This window comes from Molossus molossus, unplaced genomic scaffold, assembly GCF_014108415.1.
Source record: "Molossus molossus isolate mMolMol1 unplaced genomic scaffold, mMolMol1.p scaffold_m16_p_20, whole genome shotgun sequence".
Classification (NCBI taxonomy): Eukaryota; Metazoa; Chordata; class Mammalia; order Chiroptera; family Molossidae; genus Molossus; species Molossus molossus.
The window spans coordinates 51,881,171-51,894,787 of record NW_023425356.1 but is presented as its reverse complement, the minus strand read 5'-3'; the positions used below and the strand labels follow the sequence as shown (position 1 = coordinate 51,894,787).

Genomic DNA, 13,617 nt, shown 5'->3' with positions numbered 1-13,617 from the left:
ATCTCTTGGCAGTAACCTTATAAGGTTCTTCTTTTCCGTTAGGCAGATATAAACAAATAAAGGACAGTTGTGCTAATGAATGACCCCACACACACACACACACACAGGGCTTCTCTTTTTTATAGTTTTGTTGGCAGTTGAATTGCTTTGCTCCTTCTTGAATGCATGGCTGGTCTTATTGCAGTGGGGATAATAAGTGTTGAACACCAACACACACCAGCAGTGAAGAAAAGTAGACCTTTTTGTTTATCTCTTCTCAAAGAGAACACACTTGAGCCCAGGGTGTGTGTCTGTCTAATCGAAGGACCTTCTCTTCTCCCCACTCCAGAGGGAAAGCTAACCCACACAAACTGTAGGACCCATGTGGTGAGACAGAGTGAAGGCTGGATTCCTCCCACGAGCTGGGGCACAGGTGCATGGCCAGCTTAACCACCCCGGGGGGACTGTGCTCTGGGCTCGCATGCCCTGACTGCGGCCTGGTGGATGGTGGGCACCTCTCTCTCCGGGCTCTGCGGTTCTGGTGTTTAGGAGGAGTGCTGTGTCTTAATGAGTTTGAATGTTCAAATTCAGATACTACTTGCTTGGAATGCCTCTGACCTGTATCTACCCCCTTGCATGGTGAGTGATTTTTGATGACATGTAACTGGAGTGTTGGTTTTCAACACGAGACTAATCCAAGGTGGTGACATGCCGGTCTCTGGAGTTCTTGCTTTTGGGTTCACGACGGGGCAGAGCGCGTGCCGTAGACCTGCATGGCATCGTGAATGCTGCGGTTCTTCTCACCTCGTTTTTCTCCCCTCCCCGCCTTCTCTACCTCGGTGTGCCGGGATCAGGTCCTGCTTACCTTCCGCTTGTTAAGAACACCTGACATAGACGACATGGGGACGGTAACAGGGCCAGGGCTCCTTCTGCTCCCACTAGACACATGGTAACTAATCCCACCGCCCATCACTGTTAATCTTGTGTGTGTTCTGCCCCTTTTCCTTGTCGGCCACTAACCAGCTAGCTCTGAGCTAACCCAACAGCTATTGTGGTTTGTCCACCAATATGTCCCGTGTCTGTATCAGAGACATGCTGAGCACAGCACCCCGAGGAGATGGGGTTGTCAGGTCCGTGGAGACTGCAGGTCATCAGAGTAGGCGTGTTCTTCATGTACAGTGCCTCTGTGTGTGTGTGTGTGTGTGTGTGTGTGTGTGTTCCATTTTATATGTGAATTGTATTATTCATGATTGGGACCCTCTTTGTGTTAGAACAGTCCGCCCATTCTGGTTTGGGTCACAGAACCTCCCGTTTCTGAGAACGCAGTAGCAGGACACCCTGGGTGCTTCAGTCTTAATAGGAACACTTCAGTGTGGCCCTCCCCCAATGCCTAAGATTGAAAAGAAAAAAACATAAAGCGTTGAAGCTCTGCTGATGACACAGCCCGTTAGGGGTCCCCGATGAATCTCTCCTGGCATTCACTTTGCCCGATTTACTGATGCCGTCGGGCTTGTGGGTCGAGACCCCGAGGCCCCAGGAAAGTTCAGCCCACGTGACGTGCATCCCACGGCTGCTGAGCGTCCGCACTGCCCTGGGCTTCTGTAGTTTGGTTATTGTACTGCTGGTCAACCATGTGCGGGACCAGGGAGTGGGAGGGGTGAGACGCCCGATCTCTGAGCCTGGGTGTGTATCTGTCGCGTCTGGAAGGCGCTCAGAAGAGGCTCGCCTCGGCTGATTGCAAAAGTGAACTGCCTTCAGGAAGGACTCACTTGCTCCCCCTATTCTTTCCCCCAGGGGAGGGCTGAGGGCAGGGGCGAAGGGGGCGTGCCAAGGACACGGCCATCATCGCAGAGCCCCGCCCAGCAGATGTTACTCTTGTAACCGGGCCGAGGGCTCGCCCTCCCGGCAGTAGCCTCGCTGGTGTGGAACCCCGCCTGGGTCAGGGATGAGTTTCATACACGTCGCTGTTCGGACTCCGCTGTTTTGCTGTGTTTTGTTCTTGTACGCGTGCTCCTTCACCTACCGTCACTTGCATTTCTCTATTTTTGTTTCCATTTGTTTAAAACCTTTTTTTTTTTCACGTTTGTTCTCCAAATTACCAACTTATCAGCTGCAGCACCTCAGAGAGTGTGTCACCGGTTAAGCAGGCTCCACGGAAGTCTCCCTTCGACACGGAGGGTCTAGGATCTCACCAGGTAATGGGCGCCTGCCCCTGGGGCTCTGCAGGCGGGCGCTGTCACTGCCCTGGGCACGGGGGAGCGACGGACGGACGGACGGACGCAGAGAGGGGGTGCAGGGCTGCTTGGGGAGGACACACGCACGCACGTGCATGAGTCTGACCTGAGCAGAGGTTCCCCCCAGTGCAGGCGTCCATTCGGGGCGTGGCGCCCGCAGCCCACGCGCAGTCGGGAAGCGGCTTTGTCAGGCGGGGGGTTCCTCAGGTGCGTGGGGAAGTGAACCCAGCGAGTTGCGTTCCACAGAGGCGCTTTGGACGACCAGGCCTGAGTGGGGGGAGCTGATCGTGGTCTTGGTAACAGAAGGGTTGTTTTGCGTGAATTGTTTGGAAGAGATGGAAAGCGGTCTGGTGTCTGACGGGCAAGCACAGGTTAGGGTTCTACCCTGGCGGAAAGTGCCCGAGAGACGTTAACTCGTCCGCAGAGCCCGCCGGCATCTCGCCTCGTGTCCGGGCTGCGCTGCGGCCACGGGAATGTGGCGTGGCCGACTCCACGAGCCTCATTGCCGTCTGAGAAGGCAGGGAAAGAGGGAAAATGTCTCGCGGAACGAGCCGAGCCCTTTCCATTCTTTCCACCATTTCTTCCGGTATTTACCACTGCATTTGTGTTTCTGGATTTTTCAGTTTTAGATATATATATATTTAATTTTTTTTCTTTATTGATTTTAGAAAGGAAGGAAGAGGGAGAGAGAGTGAAACATCGAGGAGAGAGAACACTGACTGGCCGCCTCCTGCACGCCCCCTACTGGGGATCAGGCCCACAACCTGGGCATGTGTCCTGACCGGGAATCGAACTGGCGACCTCTCGGTGCCTGGGTCGATGCTCAACCACTGAGCCACACCGGCTGGGCTAGATGCTATTTATTAGATCCACCATATAGAAATGAGAATTGGGTTCTTTCTCCCCCAGCCCTGCCCAGCACACGTATGCTCGTACTGGTCCCGGGAGGGGTTTTCAATGTGACGATTCCTGTTTTCTTCCACCGCCGTGCCACCGACATCTGCTTTTCTGGACGACTGTCTTATTTTCGTGGAGCTCATGTGTGCTTTGTTTTCCATGTGCTTACTTTTCTCAGTACGTGTCTGCATTCCGTCTCCAGACTCTCCCATTGAAACCTCTGAGCAGGTTCAGCCACGTACACACTGCGCTGGTTCCGTTCTGCTCTTGGGGACACACCTGTGGCCGTCGCTGGCCCTGCTCTGCTTCGGGCTGCTGGGTCGCTGTCTTCCTGGGCCTCCCCTCCTCCCTTGGACCTTGGACCTCAGGTCTCCACCCGTCGTGGTGGAGCGTGTCCTCCGTGGCGTCTTGAGAAAGGTGCATGAGAAAGAGTAGAGACCTCCACAGGTGCCCACATCCTCATCCTTGGACCCTGTGAGATGTGTGACCCTGCGGTCAGAAGGGCCCTATGTCTGGCTTGAGGATCTGGAGACAGGGAGATTTTCCTGAATGAGCTGTGTGGGCTCAGGGCGACCACAGGGAGGCCAAGGGTCCGATTCGGAGAGACGGGAAGACGTCAAGCTGATGGCTTTGACGATGGAGGCAGGGCTCGCAAGCCAAGGAGTGCCGGCAGCTTCCATCCGCCGGGAAGGCCAGGAGGCCAGTCCTGCCTGGAGCCCCAGCGGAACGCAGCCGCTGACCTTGGCTGCAGCCCCATGAGCTCAGCCCAGCCTCTGAGCCCCCGCGCTGAGCCGGTACGTCGGTTTTCAGCAGGTGTAACATGGTGTCTCCCCCTCGAGCTTGGCTGCAGCCCCGTGAGCCCAGCCCAGCCTCTGAGCCCCAGCGCTGAGCCGGTACGTCGGCTTTCAGCACGTGTAACATGGTGTCTCCCCCTCGAGCTTGGCTGCAGCCCCGTGAGCCCAGCCCAGCCTCTGAGCCCCCGCGCTGAGCCGGTACGTCGGTTTTCAGCACGTGTAACATGGTGTCTCCCCCTCGAGCTTGGCTGCAGCCCCGTGAGCCCAGCCCAGCCTCTGAGCCCCAGCGCTGAGCCGGTACGTCGGCTTTCAGCACGTGTAACATGGTGTCTCCCCCTCGAGCTTGGCTGCAGCCCCGTGAGCCCAGCCCAGCCTCTGAGCCCCCGCGCTGAGCCGGTACGTCGGTTTTCAGCACGTGTAACATGGTGTCTCCCCCTCGAGCTTGGCTGCAGCCCCGTGAGCCCAGCCCAGCCTCTGAGCCCCAGCGCTGAGCCGGTACGTCGGCTTTCAGCACGTGTAACATGGTGTCTCCCCCTCGAGCTTGGCTGCAGCCCCGTGAGCCCAGCCCAGCCTCTGAGCCCCCGCGCTGAGCCAGTACGTCGGCTTTCAGCAGGTGTAACATGGTGTCTCCCCCTCGAGCTGAGGGAGACCCGCTGGTCGGGTCCCAGGCCGGGACTCACTTTCCGTCGGGGCTGAGCTGCTGCCCTCTGGTCCCTGCCCGTTGTGTGGCGCTGGGTGTGCTGCCCTCTTCTTAGGGTGTGTTCACTCCTCTGAAAGTTGTGGGTCTTTTTATTCCTTGTGCTGGCCGCTCAGTGGGTGCTTTTAATCTGAAAACTGGCCTTCTGTGTCAGGATATTTTCTTCCGTTACTCTTTGGGAAATTGTTAGGAATTGGACCATGTCCTAGCTCAGTCCTTTAGTTCTTTTCTTTTTTTTCTTTTGGCTTTTTTTGTTCTCCCTAGAAAACATCTCCAACTTTTTTTTTTTAATCCTCACCCGAGGACATTTTTGCATTTATCTCCAGACAGAGTGAGAAGGAGAGAGAGAGAAACATCGACATGAGAGAGACACATCGAGTGGTTGCCACCCGCATGACCCAGCCAGGACCGGGGACAAACTGCAACCGAGGTACGTGCCCTTAGCCGGAACCGAACCCGGGTCTCTCTGGTTGGCGGGTCGACGCTCTAACCGCTGAGCCAAACTGGCCAGGGTGAACATGTCTTCAACTTTATCCTCCAAGTTTTATTGAGTATTTACTATCTGCCTTTTTTTATTTTTTTTATTTTCAAGAGCTATTTGGCAGGGCAGGGGAAGCACAAAAAATCCGTGTTTTTATACCCAGGAGAAGGAGTAGAAAAGGAAGCAGCCCCCTACTCAGCGGCCCTTCTCACTTCACAGGTTAAGGGAGACTCTGAGGAAATAAGAGTTGTTGACAGGACTCCGGGTGCAGTTGCTTTAGAAGTAGCGATGGGTAGAAGGGACTGGTGTGAAACGGGGAGGCCCCCCAGGCTGTGTCCGGGAGCCCCGGGGTCCAGAAAGCGCCACTGGCCGTCCTGCCCCTGGAGCCCGACGGGCAGGAAGAGCCCGGCACACTGGCCAAGGCGGCGAGCTGTGCCCGGGACGTCCCGGCCAGCTGGGCAGGGCCCGGTCCCCAGAGCTCCTGCCCGTCTTCACGGGTACGTCGTCGTGTCCCTTCGAGCACATCACCTTTCTCGTGGCGACTCTGCTTTTACAGCTTTCGTCCGACACTGGATTTGCCTGCTTCTCCGAGTTCCCTTCTCCTGCTGTGGTGTCCTGTCCTGTTAGAAGCTGTCCTGGAATGCGCCGCGGTGCCCAGTTCCCCCTTCACCCTCAGGGAGCCCGGGTCCTGTGGAACCGTGCTGGCCGCGTGGGGGCCTCCGTGTCAGTCGCTGAGGGTCCTTTCCCTGGAGTTGGTTGTTCGCTCCCGACGGAGCTGGGCGGAGGGGGGAAGGGGCGCGCGGTTCAGGGGGTGGCCCGGCCCGCCCCACCCGGTTTCAGGGCCGACACTTCGCCCTGCGTGTCTGCTGCCCTTGAGTCAGAGACGGGCTCGGCTGCCCCAGAGTGACCCCGGGCCGCTCGGGCCTGACCCGGGCACTTTCCGGAGGACAGCGAGCAGCGATCCAGCCGCGGTGTCAGTCACTGTCACCTCCCAGCGTCTGTGCCACCAGGTTGGCGCTCAGAAAGGGTCTGTAGCCGTGTTTACAGTGTGTCTCAGGGTGTAAGCTCCTTCTCCCACGGACACACCGCAGAACTCCCTCTGAGTGTATATGAATTATGGCGGGGGTGGGGGTTGCTATCTAGGAAGTTACATGACTTAATTTCAGGGTCTGTCCTGTTCGAGTGACCGTCACCAGGCGACGGTTAATGCCCGAGAGATCACTTGGTTTTCATTCCGGCCCTAGTACAGTTGACCCTTGAGTGACCCGGGGGTCAGGGGCTCCGTTCAGTGCCTTCAAAATTCACGTCTAACTTCTGACTCCCCCAAACTTAGCTACCACCAGTCTACTGTGTATTACTGTCAGGTTTTGTGGTACTAAATGACAGAATAAACTTGTAGCCACACGTATGCCATGCGTTCATGACATACCTAACTTCTCCTTAATCTTTTCGATATTTCTAGGCTACGCAGTTCATCTGCGAGGTTTTCCAAATGGTCACAAGTCTCCAGAAACCTTTCCAATATATTTACTGAGAAAGTTGTTTATATAAGTAGGCCCGCGAAGTACAAACCCGTGTCGTTCAAGGGTCAGCCAGAGTGGAAAATAGGTTTTTTAACTTCTTTTCCTTTGGGTTTGCACCTAACTTGCAGCCTCCTGAGATGAATGTTGATGGTCTGGGACTCAGTGTTCACAGCGTGATGTGTTGTCACCCACGACAGACATGACAGTAATACATACCGACGAGGGGGGTGCCTTCACTGGGTGCTTCCTGTGTGTGCCCTGACCGAGGATCGAACCTGAAACCTTGGTGCACGGGACGATGCGCCAACCGACTGAGCTACCCAGCTGGGGCCAGCATGTTTATTTTTAGCCACATGCTTTTAGCCACTGAGCTTATGAGTTCCCAGTTCCAAGCTTCCGCACAGTATTAGACTTCTCGGGAGGCTGCCCTGGGCTGGCTTTGGGCTCCACTAAACTTATCTTCTGAAACTAGGGCTGTTGATCTTGTTCCTGTTTATAATTTTAGAATCTCTGAGACTGTGAGGCTGAGACGTATGGCCACCTGTCCGGTGTTTGAACTGTGGCCTCTGCCCCGAGCAGCCCCACTGTCCCTGACAGCTCTCTTCCTTGTCTCTCTACTGCAGACCCCTGGGGTTGCTCTGTACGTCCCTAGATGCTGACTTGTGTGTGTGTTTTTACTTTAAAGTGGGAAAAATGGTTACGTAATATCAACCAAGCAATATTTTTATTAGTTATGATAGGATCGGGCTGAAAGGTATGTGGAAGAATATCTGAAATGGAATACTACTCAGTGGTAAAAAAGAAAGAAATAGCCCCCTTGAAATAGCCTGGTGGACCTAGAGAGCAGTATGCTGAGTGAAATGAGTCAGTCAGAGAAAGACAAGTACCATATAATCTCACTCGTATGTGGAGTCTAATGAACAAAATAAATGAACAAACGAAATAGAAACAGACTCATAGACAGAGAACAGACGGACAGCTGTCCAGGGGGAGGGAGAGGTGGAAAGATGGAAAGATTAAGCAAAACAAAACAAAAAACCTCATAGACAAGACAGTGTGGTGATGACCAGAGGAAGGGGGGTGGGGAGGTAGAAGGGGGTAAAGGGGGGATACATGGTGATGGAAGGAGACTTGACTTGGGGTGGTGAACACGCAATATACAGGTGATGTATTATATTACAGAATTTTACCCCTGAAACCTATATAATTTTTTTTTTTTTTTAATCCTCATCCGAGGACATTTTTCCATTTTTTGTACAGACAGAGTAGGAGGGAGAGAGATGAAGAGAGAGAGAGGGAAACATCGATGTGAAAGGGACACATCGAGTGGCTGCCACCCGCACGACCAACCAGGGCCGGGGACAAACTGCAACCGAGGTACATGCCCTTAGCGGGAACCGAACCCAGGTCTCTCTGGACCGCAGGCCGACGCTCTAACCGCTGAGCCAAACCGGCCAGGGCTGAAACCTATATAATTTTATTAACCGGTACCACCCCAATAAATTCCATTAAAAAACTGCAACAATAAAAAAAGTCACAAATTCTCAAAATCCATTGGAATCTTTCTGAGTATCTAGTTGTCTAAAGTGACCAGTTCAGATTGTGCCCGTGTCATGCTGGGGCTCATCATTCCAGGGCCCTCAGGCTGGCAGAAGTGCCCGTCTTACCCTTTACGACTGTGCTCCCAACACCAGGGTTGAGGAATTGTGTGACAGGCATTGTCAGATAAGGATAGTTCCCGAGAAGGAGTATTGTATTGTTACACACATTCCCAAGTGGATACAAAGTAGACGAAGCAGACAGGGTCACGTCACAGGTCTCCACGCACCAGCTCTCACAGTGACCGACAGTCTCGTGTTGGGGTCCATCCGGCACACAGGGTTCCTAAGAATTCTTCCCAAACACCTTCCAAAGAGGGAAGTCTGCCCTGGATCCCTAACGCCGTCGCTTTAACGATCGCACCTGGAGGGACCACCCAGTGTTCCCGACCTCTAACCCAGCCTCTCTTCTCCAGGGCCCAGTCATATACGCGCAGTTAGACCACTCGGGCGGACATCACAGCGACAAGATCAACAAGTCGGAGTCCGTGGTGTACGCGGACATCCGGAAGCATTGAGAGAAGACCCGGGCCACACCCTAAGCAGGAACAGATGCCGACTGGACCCTCGTAGCGGCGCAGCCCAGAGCCACGTGTGGCCTCGGACAAAACAAGACCCGGAGGGAAGGATGTGTAGAAAGAAAGGCTGTGTCTAAATATCTATTTAACCTCTGATGGGAGGAGCCGGTGGTGCATGGCGAGAAAAGATGGTGTGATGCTACGTATATATAGACTGTCTTGCTGTTTTCCGTACCTTTTTGCGAGCAGGGTCATTTACAGGTGGGGCGACTCGGCCGCAGTCTTGTCCTCATCGTTTCGGTGCGGCGTGCCTTAGGGGAGGCGTAGCGGTCGGTTAGTATCCTGATAGACTTGGCCTTTTTGTCTAAGGGCTTAACCCGTCGTAGCATTTATCGTAGTTGGAGAACGAAGACGTGCCCGGGTGGCGCCCCGCTGTCTGCTCCGACGACTCGGTTGTAGTTCTTAGGAAACACCTCCTAGCGGTGCCACTTGGAGACCATTTGAGAAGTGTCTGTTGATGTTTTTTCTCTCTCTAAAACATGGTGTCTTTGGCTTCATATGTTGTGCACACGGACTTGAACACCTTTCACGTCCGCCTGTGTGCTCGTCCTCGCGTGACGAGCACGGGACGGAGAGCTGGGGAGGCCACGTCTTCCTCGGTACTTTCAACAACGCCATTTACACGTGACTGCGGTAGAAACGAGGCCTTGCTGGAGCAGAGGGGCGGGTGTCCTTAGATTCTCCCCGGGCCAGTCTGCAGGATCCCAGCTCGCTCTAGGGCGCCGGCTTCCCTCTGAAACTTCAGTCACAGCTCCAAGGTGCTGCCGGGACCCCTGAGGTTCAAGGCCATCGAGATCGCGTAGATCCGAACGTAGGGCTAGTGCTTCCGCTTTGGGGATCTCCTCTCTGTTCCTGTCTGTTGTTGTTTGTTTGTTTGTTTCCCCCACGGATGGAGTGGATGAACAGCGAGATGAGGAGAAATCTGGGCAGTCCGGGCTCCCTTCCCAGAACTCACTCTGTCCCGTTGACAACCCCGACCCCACCACGAGCCTGTGATTTCTGCTTTTACTGGGAATGAAAAACAAAGTGAGATCATTAAACACTTATTTATATTTGTCATTTCTCCATTTCCTGGGTTCTGCTGTATTAAACACATTTTTTTTTTTTTTTTATTGATCTGAAAGCCCGGTGACGGGGAGGTCACAGGACACACGCGGGGAAGTGGGAGTGACCGGCAGTGTTTTTCTCCCCCTTTCGTTTGGGGTCTGCCATGAGCTGCTTCCTTTTCCTGCCGGCCTCTGTCACCGTGAGGAGTCCGGAGCCCCGGAGCACTCAGGAAAGGAGGGTCAGGGGAGGGGTGCTGGGGATGACGTGAGAAAGCCGAGCTGCCAGGCGCTCCCCAGGCTGGCTCCTTCCGTCTGGACGTCACCGGGAGGGGCCGTGTGACCCACGCCGGACAGTGTGCAGGAGCTGGTGCCTGGGCTGCGCGCTCTGTGCGGCAGGAGGGAAGCACCCAGCCCTGCGGCCTCTGTCCTCCTCGCTCATGGCCCGGGCCCGTCCGCATGGTCCTCCTGGCCTCCACCTTCCTGCACCCGGTGTGGAGACCACACGCCCCCGTGTGTGCTGGGAGAGAAGGCCCAGCTGTGACATTGTCACTGTTCTCCAAACCGATGCCCAGAGAACAGAACTCCAGGCCACCTTTGTCCTTAAGGCAGGAAGGATTGTAGGTGGGATGTCTCCTGACCGGCACTTTTACAGAGAAAGGGGCATTCTCCTTTTCTCCGGTGAATGTCCCCGGAGGGCAGGGGTCCTAATTTCTCCTTTTGTTTCGAGGACTGGGAGCTGCCATGGGCCTCTGCCTTCAGCCCCCCAGGCCACCTCCTGCCTGATTGTCACCTCCCCACCCAGCCGGCCCTCAGACTGGCAGCACCCGGCAGAGGGCCTGCCCAGCTGGGGCGTCACCAGCCGCCTGCTTGGCTCTGGGGCAGGCTTGTCTGAGGGGCACTGGTGGTGCCTCCGCCTCATGTCACCTCACACCACCTCCTGTGGGGCGGGGCCTTTCTCCTGCATCCCCGCGCTCCTGTCCCCGGCCACGGGTGACAACAGGTGACAACAGCGGGCTTGCTTCTGAACGGAAGAGCCCTCTCCACGTCTGAGGATCGGTGGGAGAACTGGAATCACACGGGACTCGGAAGGCGGTCTGCCCCAAGGGGTCCCTGAGTGATGACATTCCCTGGAAAGGCACCCGGCTAGGGAGAGCCATCAGGTTCATTGTTTTCTGTTTGAACTGTTGTACTTTTGTGAATATTTTAATACATCTTTTTCAACGACGGAGTTGTGTCGTGTGCTCATTTTGGATCAGGGAGATGGTTAGCCGCCTCCTGTTCACGCCCCCCAGCCCCAGCGGCCTCCGTGTCCCAGAGGCACCGCCCTGCACCCCCGCACGTCCAGGGGCTGCTCCCCTGCGCGTCTCCCTGCCGGTGCCGTCTTCTCGGAGGGACCTTAGTGGCACCGGTCCCCGGCTCTCCTAACCGTCATACTGCTCTGTTCACCTCATCTGACACTTTGCCGTCTGTTCCCCACGAGGCCAGACGCCCGAGAGGCCAGGACTCGGCTCTCCCTTCACCGCTCCGTCCTCTGTGCCGAGAGGGGGTCCGGGCTGGTGCCGTGGGGTTCGCTGGATGGACGGGGCTCCCCCTCCGACAGACCTGCATCGAGGAGCGTGCCCAGAGCGGGGTGACGGAAGGCGGCGCCGTGATAACTGAACAGCTGTGTGCCCAGCCCTGGCACCCCCCTCTCCGGGGCCTGCGTCAGCACTGCGCTGAGCTCGACCCTTCCGGAAAGACCGCGTCAGGCTTCCGTGTGGCCCGCAGGGAGGCGGCCGGGGCCGCGCTGTCCCACCCAAGGCCTCGTTCTTACCCTCCACCGGGGACGGGAGCCCCACGCCCTCACAGATGCCAGCCGGCTGCCTGGCACCCGGTGTCTCCCTGCACCTCGGCTCGGGGGGAGGGGCGCTAGTGTAGATGCTGGAGACACAGGTGCCTGGGACCTTCGTCTCCACATGGTGACTCAGTCTGCGGAGATCTGTGTCACCACTGATCCCTGATTGATAAAGCACTGGTGTTTTCCGGTGACGTGTTCACTTTATAAGTCACTGTGTCCAGGCACTTTCTTTTTTTTTTTTTATCCTCACCCGAGGACATTTTTCCATTTTTTGTTCAGATAGAGCAGGAGGGAGAGAGAGAAAGAGAGAGAGAGAGAAACATCGATGTGAAGGGACACATCGAGTGGCTGCCACCCGCATGACCAGCCAGGGCCGGGGACAAACTGCAACCGAGGTACATGCCCTTATCGGGAACCGAACCCGGGTCTCTCTGGACCGCAGGCCGACGCTCTAACCGCTGAGCCAAACCAGCCAGGGCATCCAGGCACTTTCTTGAGCGGGAGAGAAAGCGTTCATGGCTGCAGGGCCGCCAGGGGGCATGATCTCGCGGCCGCAGCCATCAGCCCCACTTGTTCGCTGTGTATCAAGACGTGTTACTACGAAGAGCCTTGAACACCGCAGAAGAGGGAATAGTTAAGCCAGCCTCCCGCACCCGTCTTCATCACTCCACCCGTGCTGTTTGTCTTGTTCCTCTTTTCTGAATTATTATTTCCTTTTATTATTTTTTGTATTCTCACCCGAGGCCTTTTTTTTTTTTTTTGCATTTATCTCCAGATAGAGCAGGAGGAAGAGAGAGAGAGAAACATTGATGTGAGAGAGACACATCGACTGGCTGCCACCCACATGACCCCAGCTGGGGCCGGGGACGAACTGCAACCGAGGTACGTGCCCTTAGCGGGAACCGCACCTGGATCTCTCTGGTCCTCAGGCTGACGCTCTAACCGCTGAGCCAAGCCGGCCAGGGCTGTAATGGAAACATTTAAGAAACACATTTAAATAACTCCTTGATGTCATCTAGTACCCATTTGAGGACATCCTCAGATGTCCTCGTCCCCAAAAGGACATTTTACAAATGGCGTCTTCAAATCTGGATCAAAACGGGGTTCCAGGAGAGCTGTCTTGCATATTTCACAAACAGAAACGGGGTCACGGTGCCCTGCAGCTCACTTCTCCCCTGGGCTTCCCCATGGGCACAGGTGGACAGGCCAGTGGCTGTTAGCCCTCCGGGGCCTTCTCTGACCCAGATGGACCGTCATAGTTTAGACTGTTCCTGAATTCCGGGGTATTGAGGTCTGTCTATCACAAGTGAAACCGGAATAGTCCTTATGAACTATTTAAGAAAGAAATAAAAAAAAAAAAATCCAAAAACAAGTCTAAGGCAGCCCTGGATGAAACAAGACTCCTGGCCCCTTGGAAATGGGGTCCCCCGTCCGAGACCGTGCAGGCAGCTACCACGCCCAGCTCCCTCCTCACATCCTTCCTGAAGCCATCGCGAGCTGACCACGGAGCTGCTGCCCTGCGACCGGCTGGGTCTCGGTTTGTAAGAAAAAACAACTGGGGACACAGGTGGGAGGGAGCTCCATGGAAGGAAACCCAAGTCTGCAGCGCAGGGAGCCCCGGGGGAGCTGCTGCTCCCGCTTGGCTTCCTCCTGCAAACAGGATGTGAAACCCTGTCCATTGTCCCTCCTCAGTGTGGGGCTGGCCTTTGGCGCTCCAGAACGCAAGGAAGGCTGCGGTGTCTGATCTCCCCGCGTCTGCGAAGAGGAAGCCTGGCCACTCGAATCCTGCTGCGTGCTGGGCGCCCTGCCCTCTGGTGCTGTGGGGCCAGGCCTGTGTGGTTTCTTCACCCCTCAGGGCGTCAGTGACCTCGGGCACGTGTACCTGCCTGGCCCTCCCCTGTGGGAGTGGGGACAGCGCGCAGCCAGGGCCAGCCTGCTCGGGGTTTGAGCTGC

At 55.7% G+C, this 13,617-nt stretch overlaps 1 protein-coding gene across 1 annotated transcript in view; it reads left to right on the top strand.

Annotated features, from left to right (window-relative positions):
• MPZL1 (myelin protein zero like 1) overlaps positions 1-9,840 on the top strand; it is a 28,639-nt gene extending 18,799 nt beyond the window's left edge. The window contains exons 5-6 of the mRNA XM_036273644.1: positions 2,090-2,174; positions 8,620-9,840. Of these exons, the coding sequence (XP_036129537.1) occupies positions 2,090-2,174; positions 8,620-8,721 (187 nt within the window). The 3' untranslated portion in view covers positions 8,722-9,840. The remainder of the gene's footprint in view (positions 1-2,089; positions 2,175-8,619) is intronic.
• Positions 9,841-13,617: the final 3,777 nt, after the last annotated feature.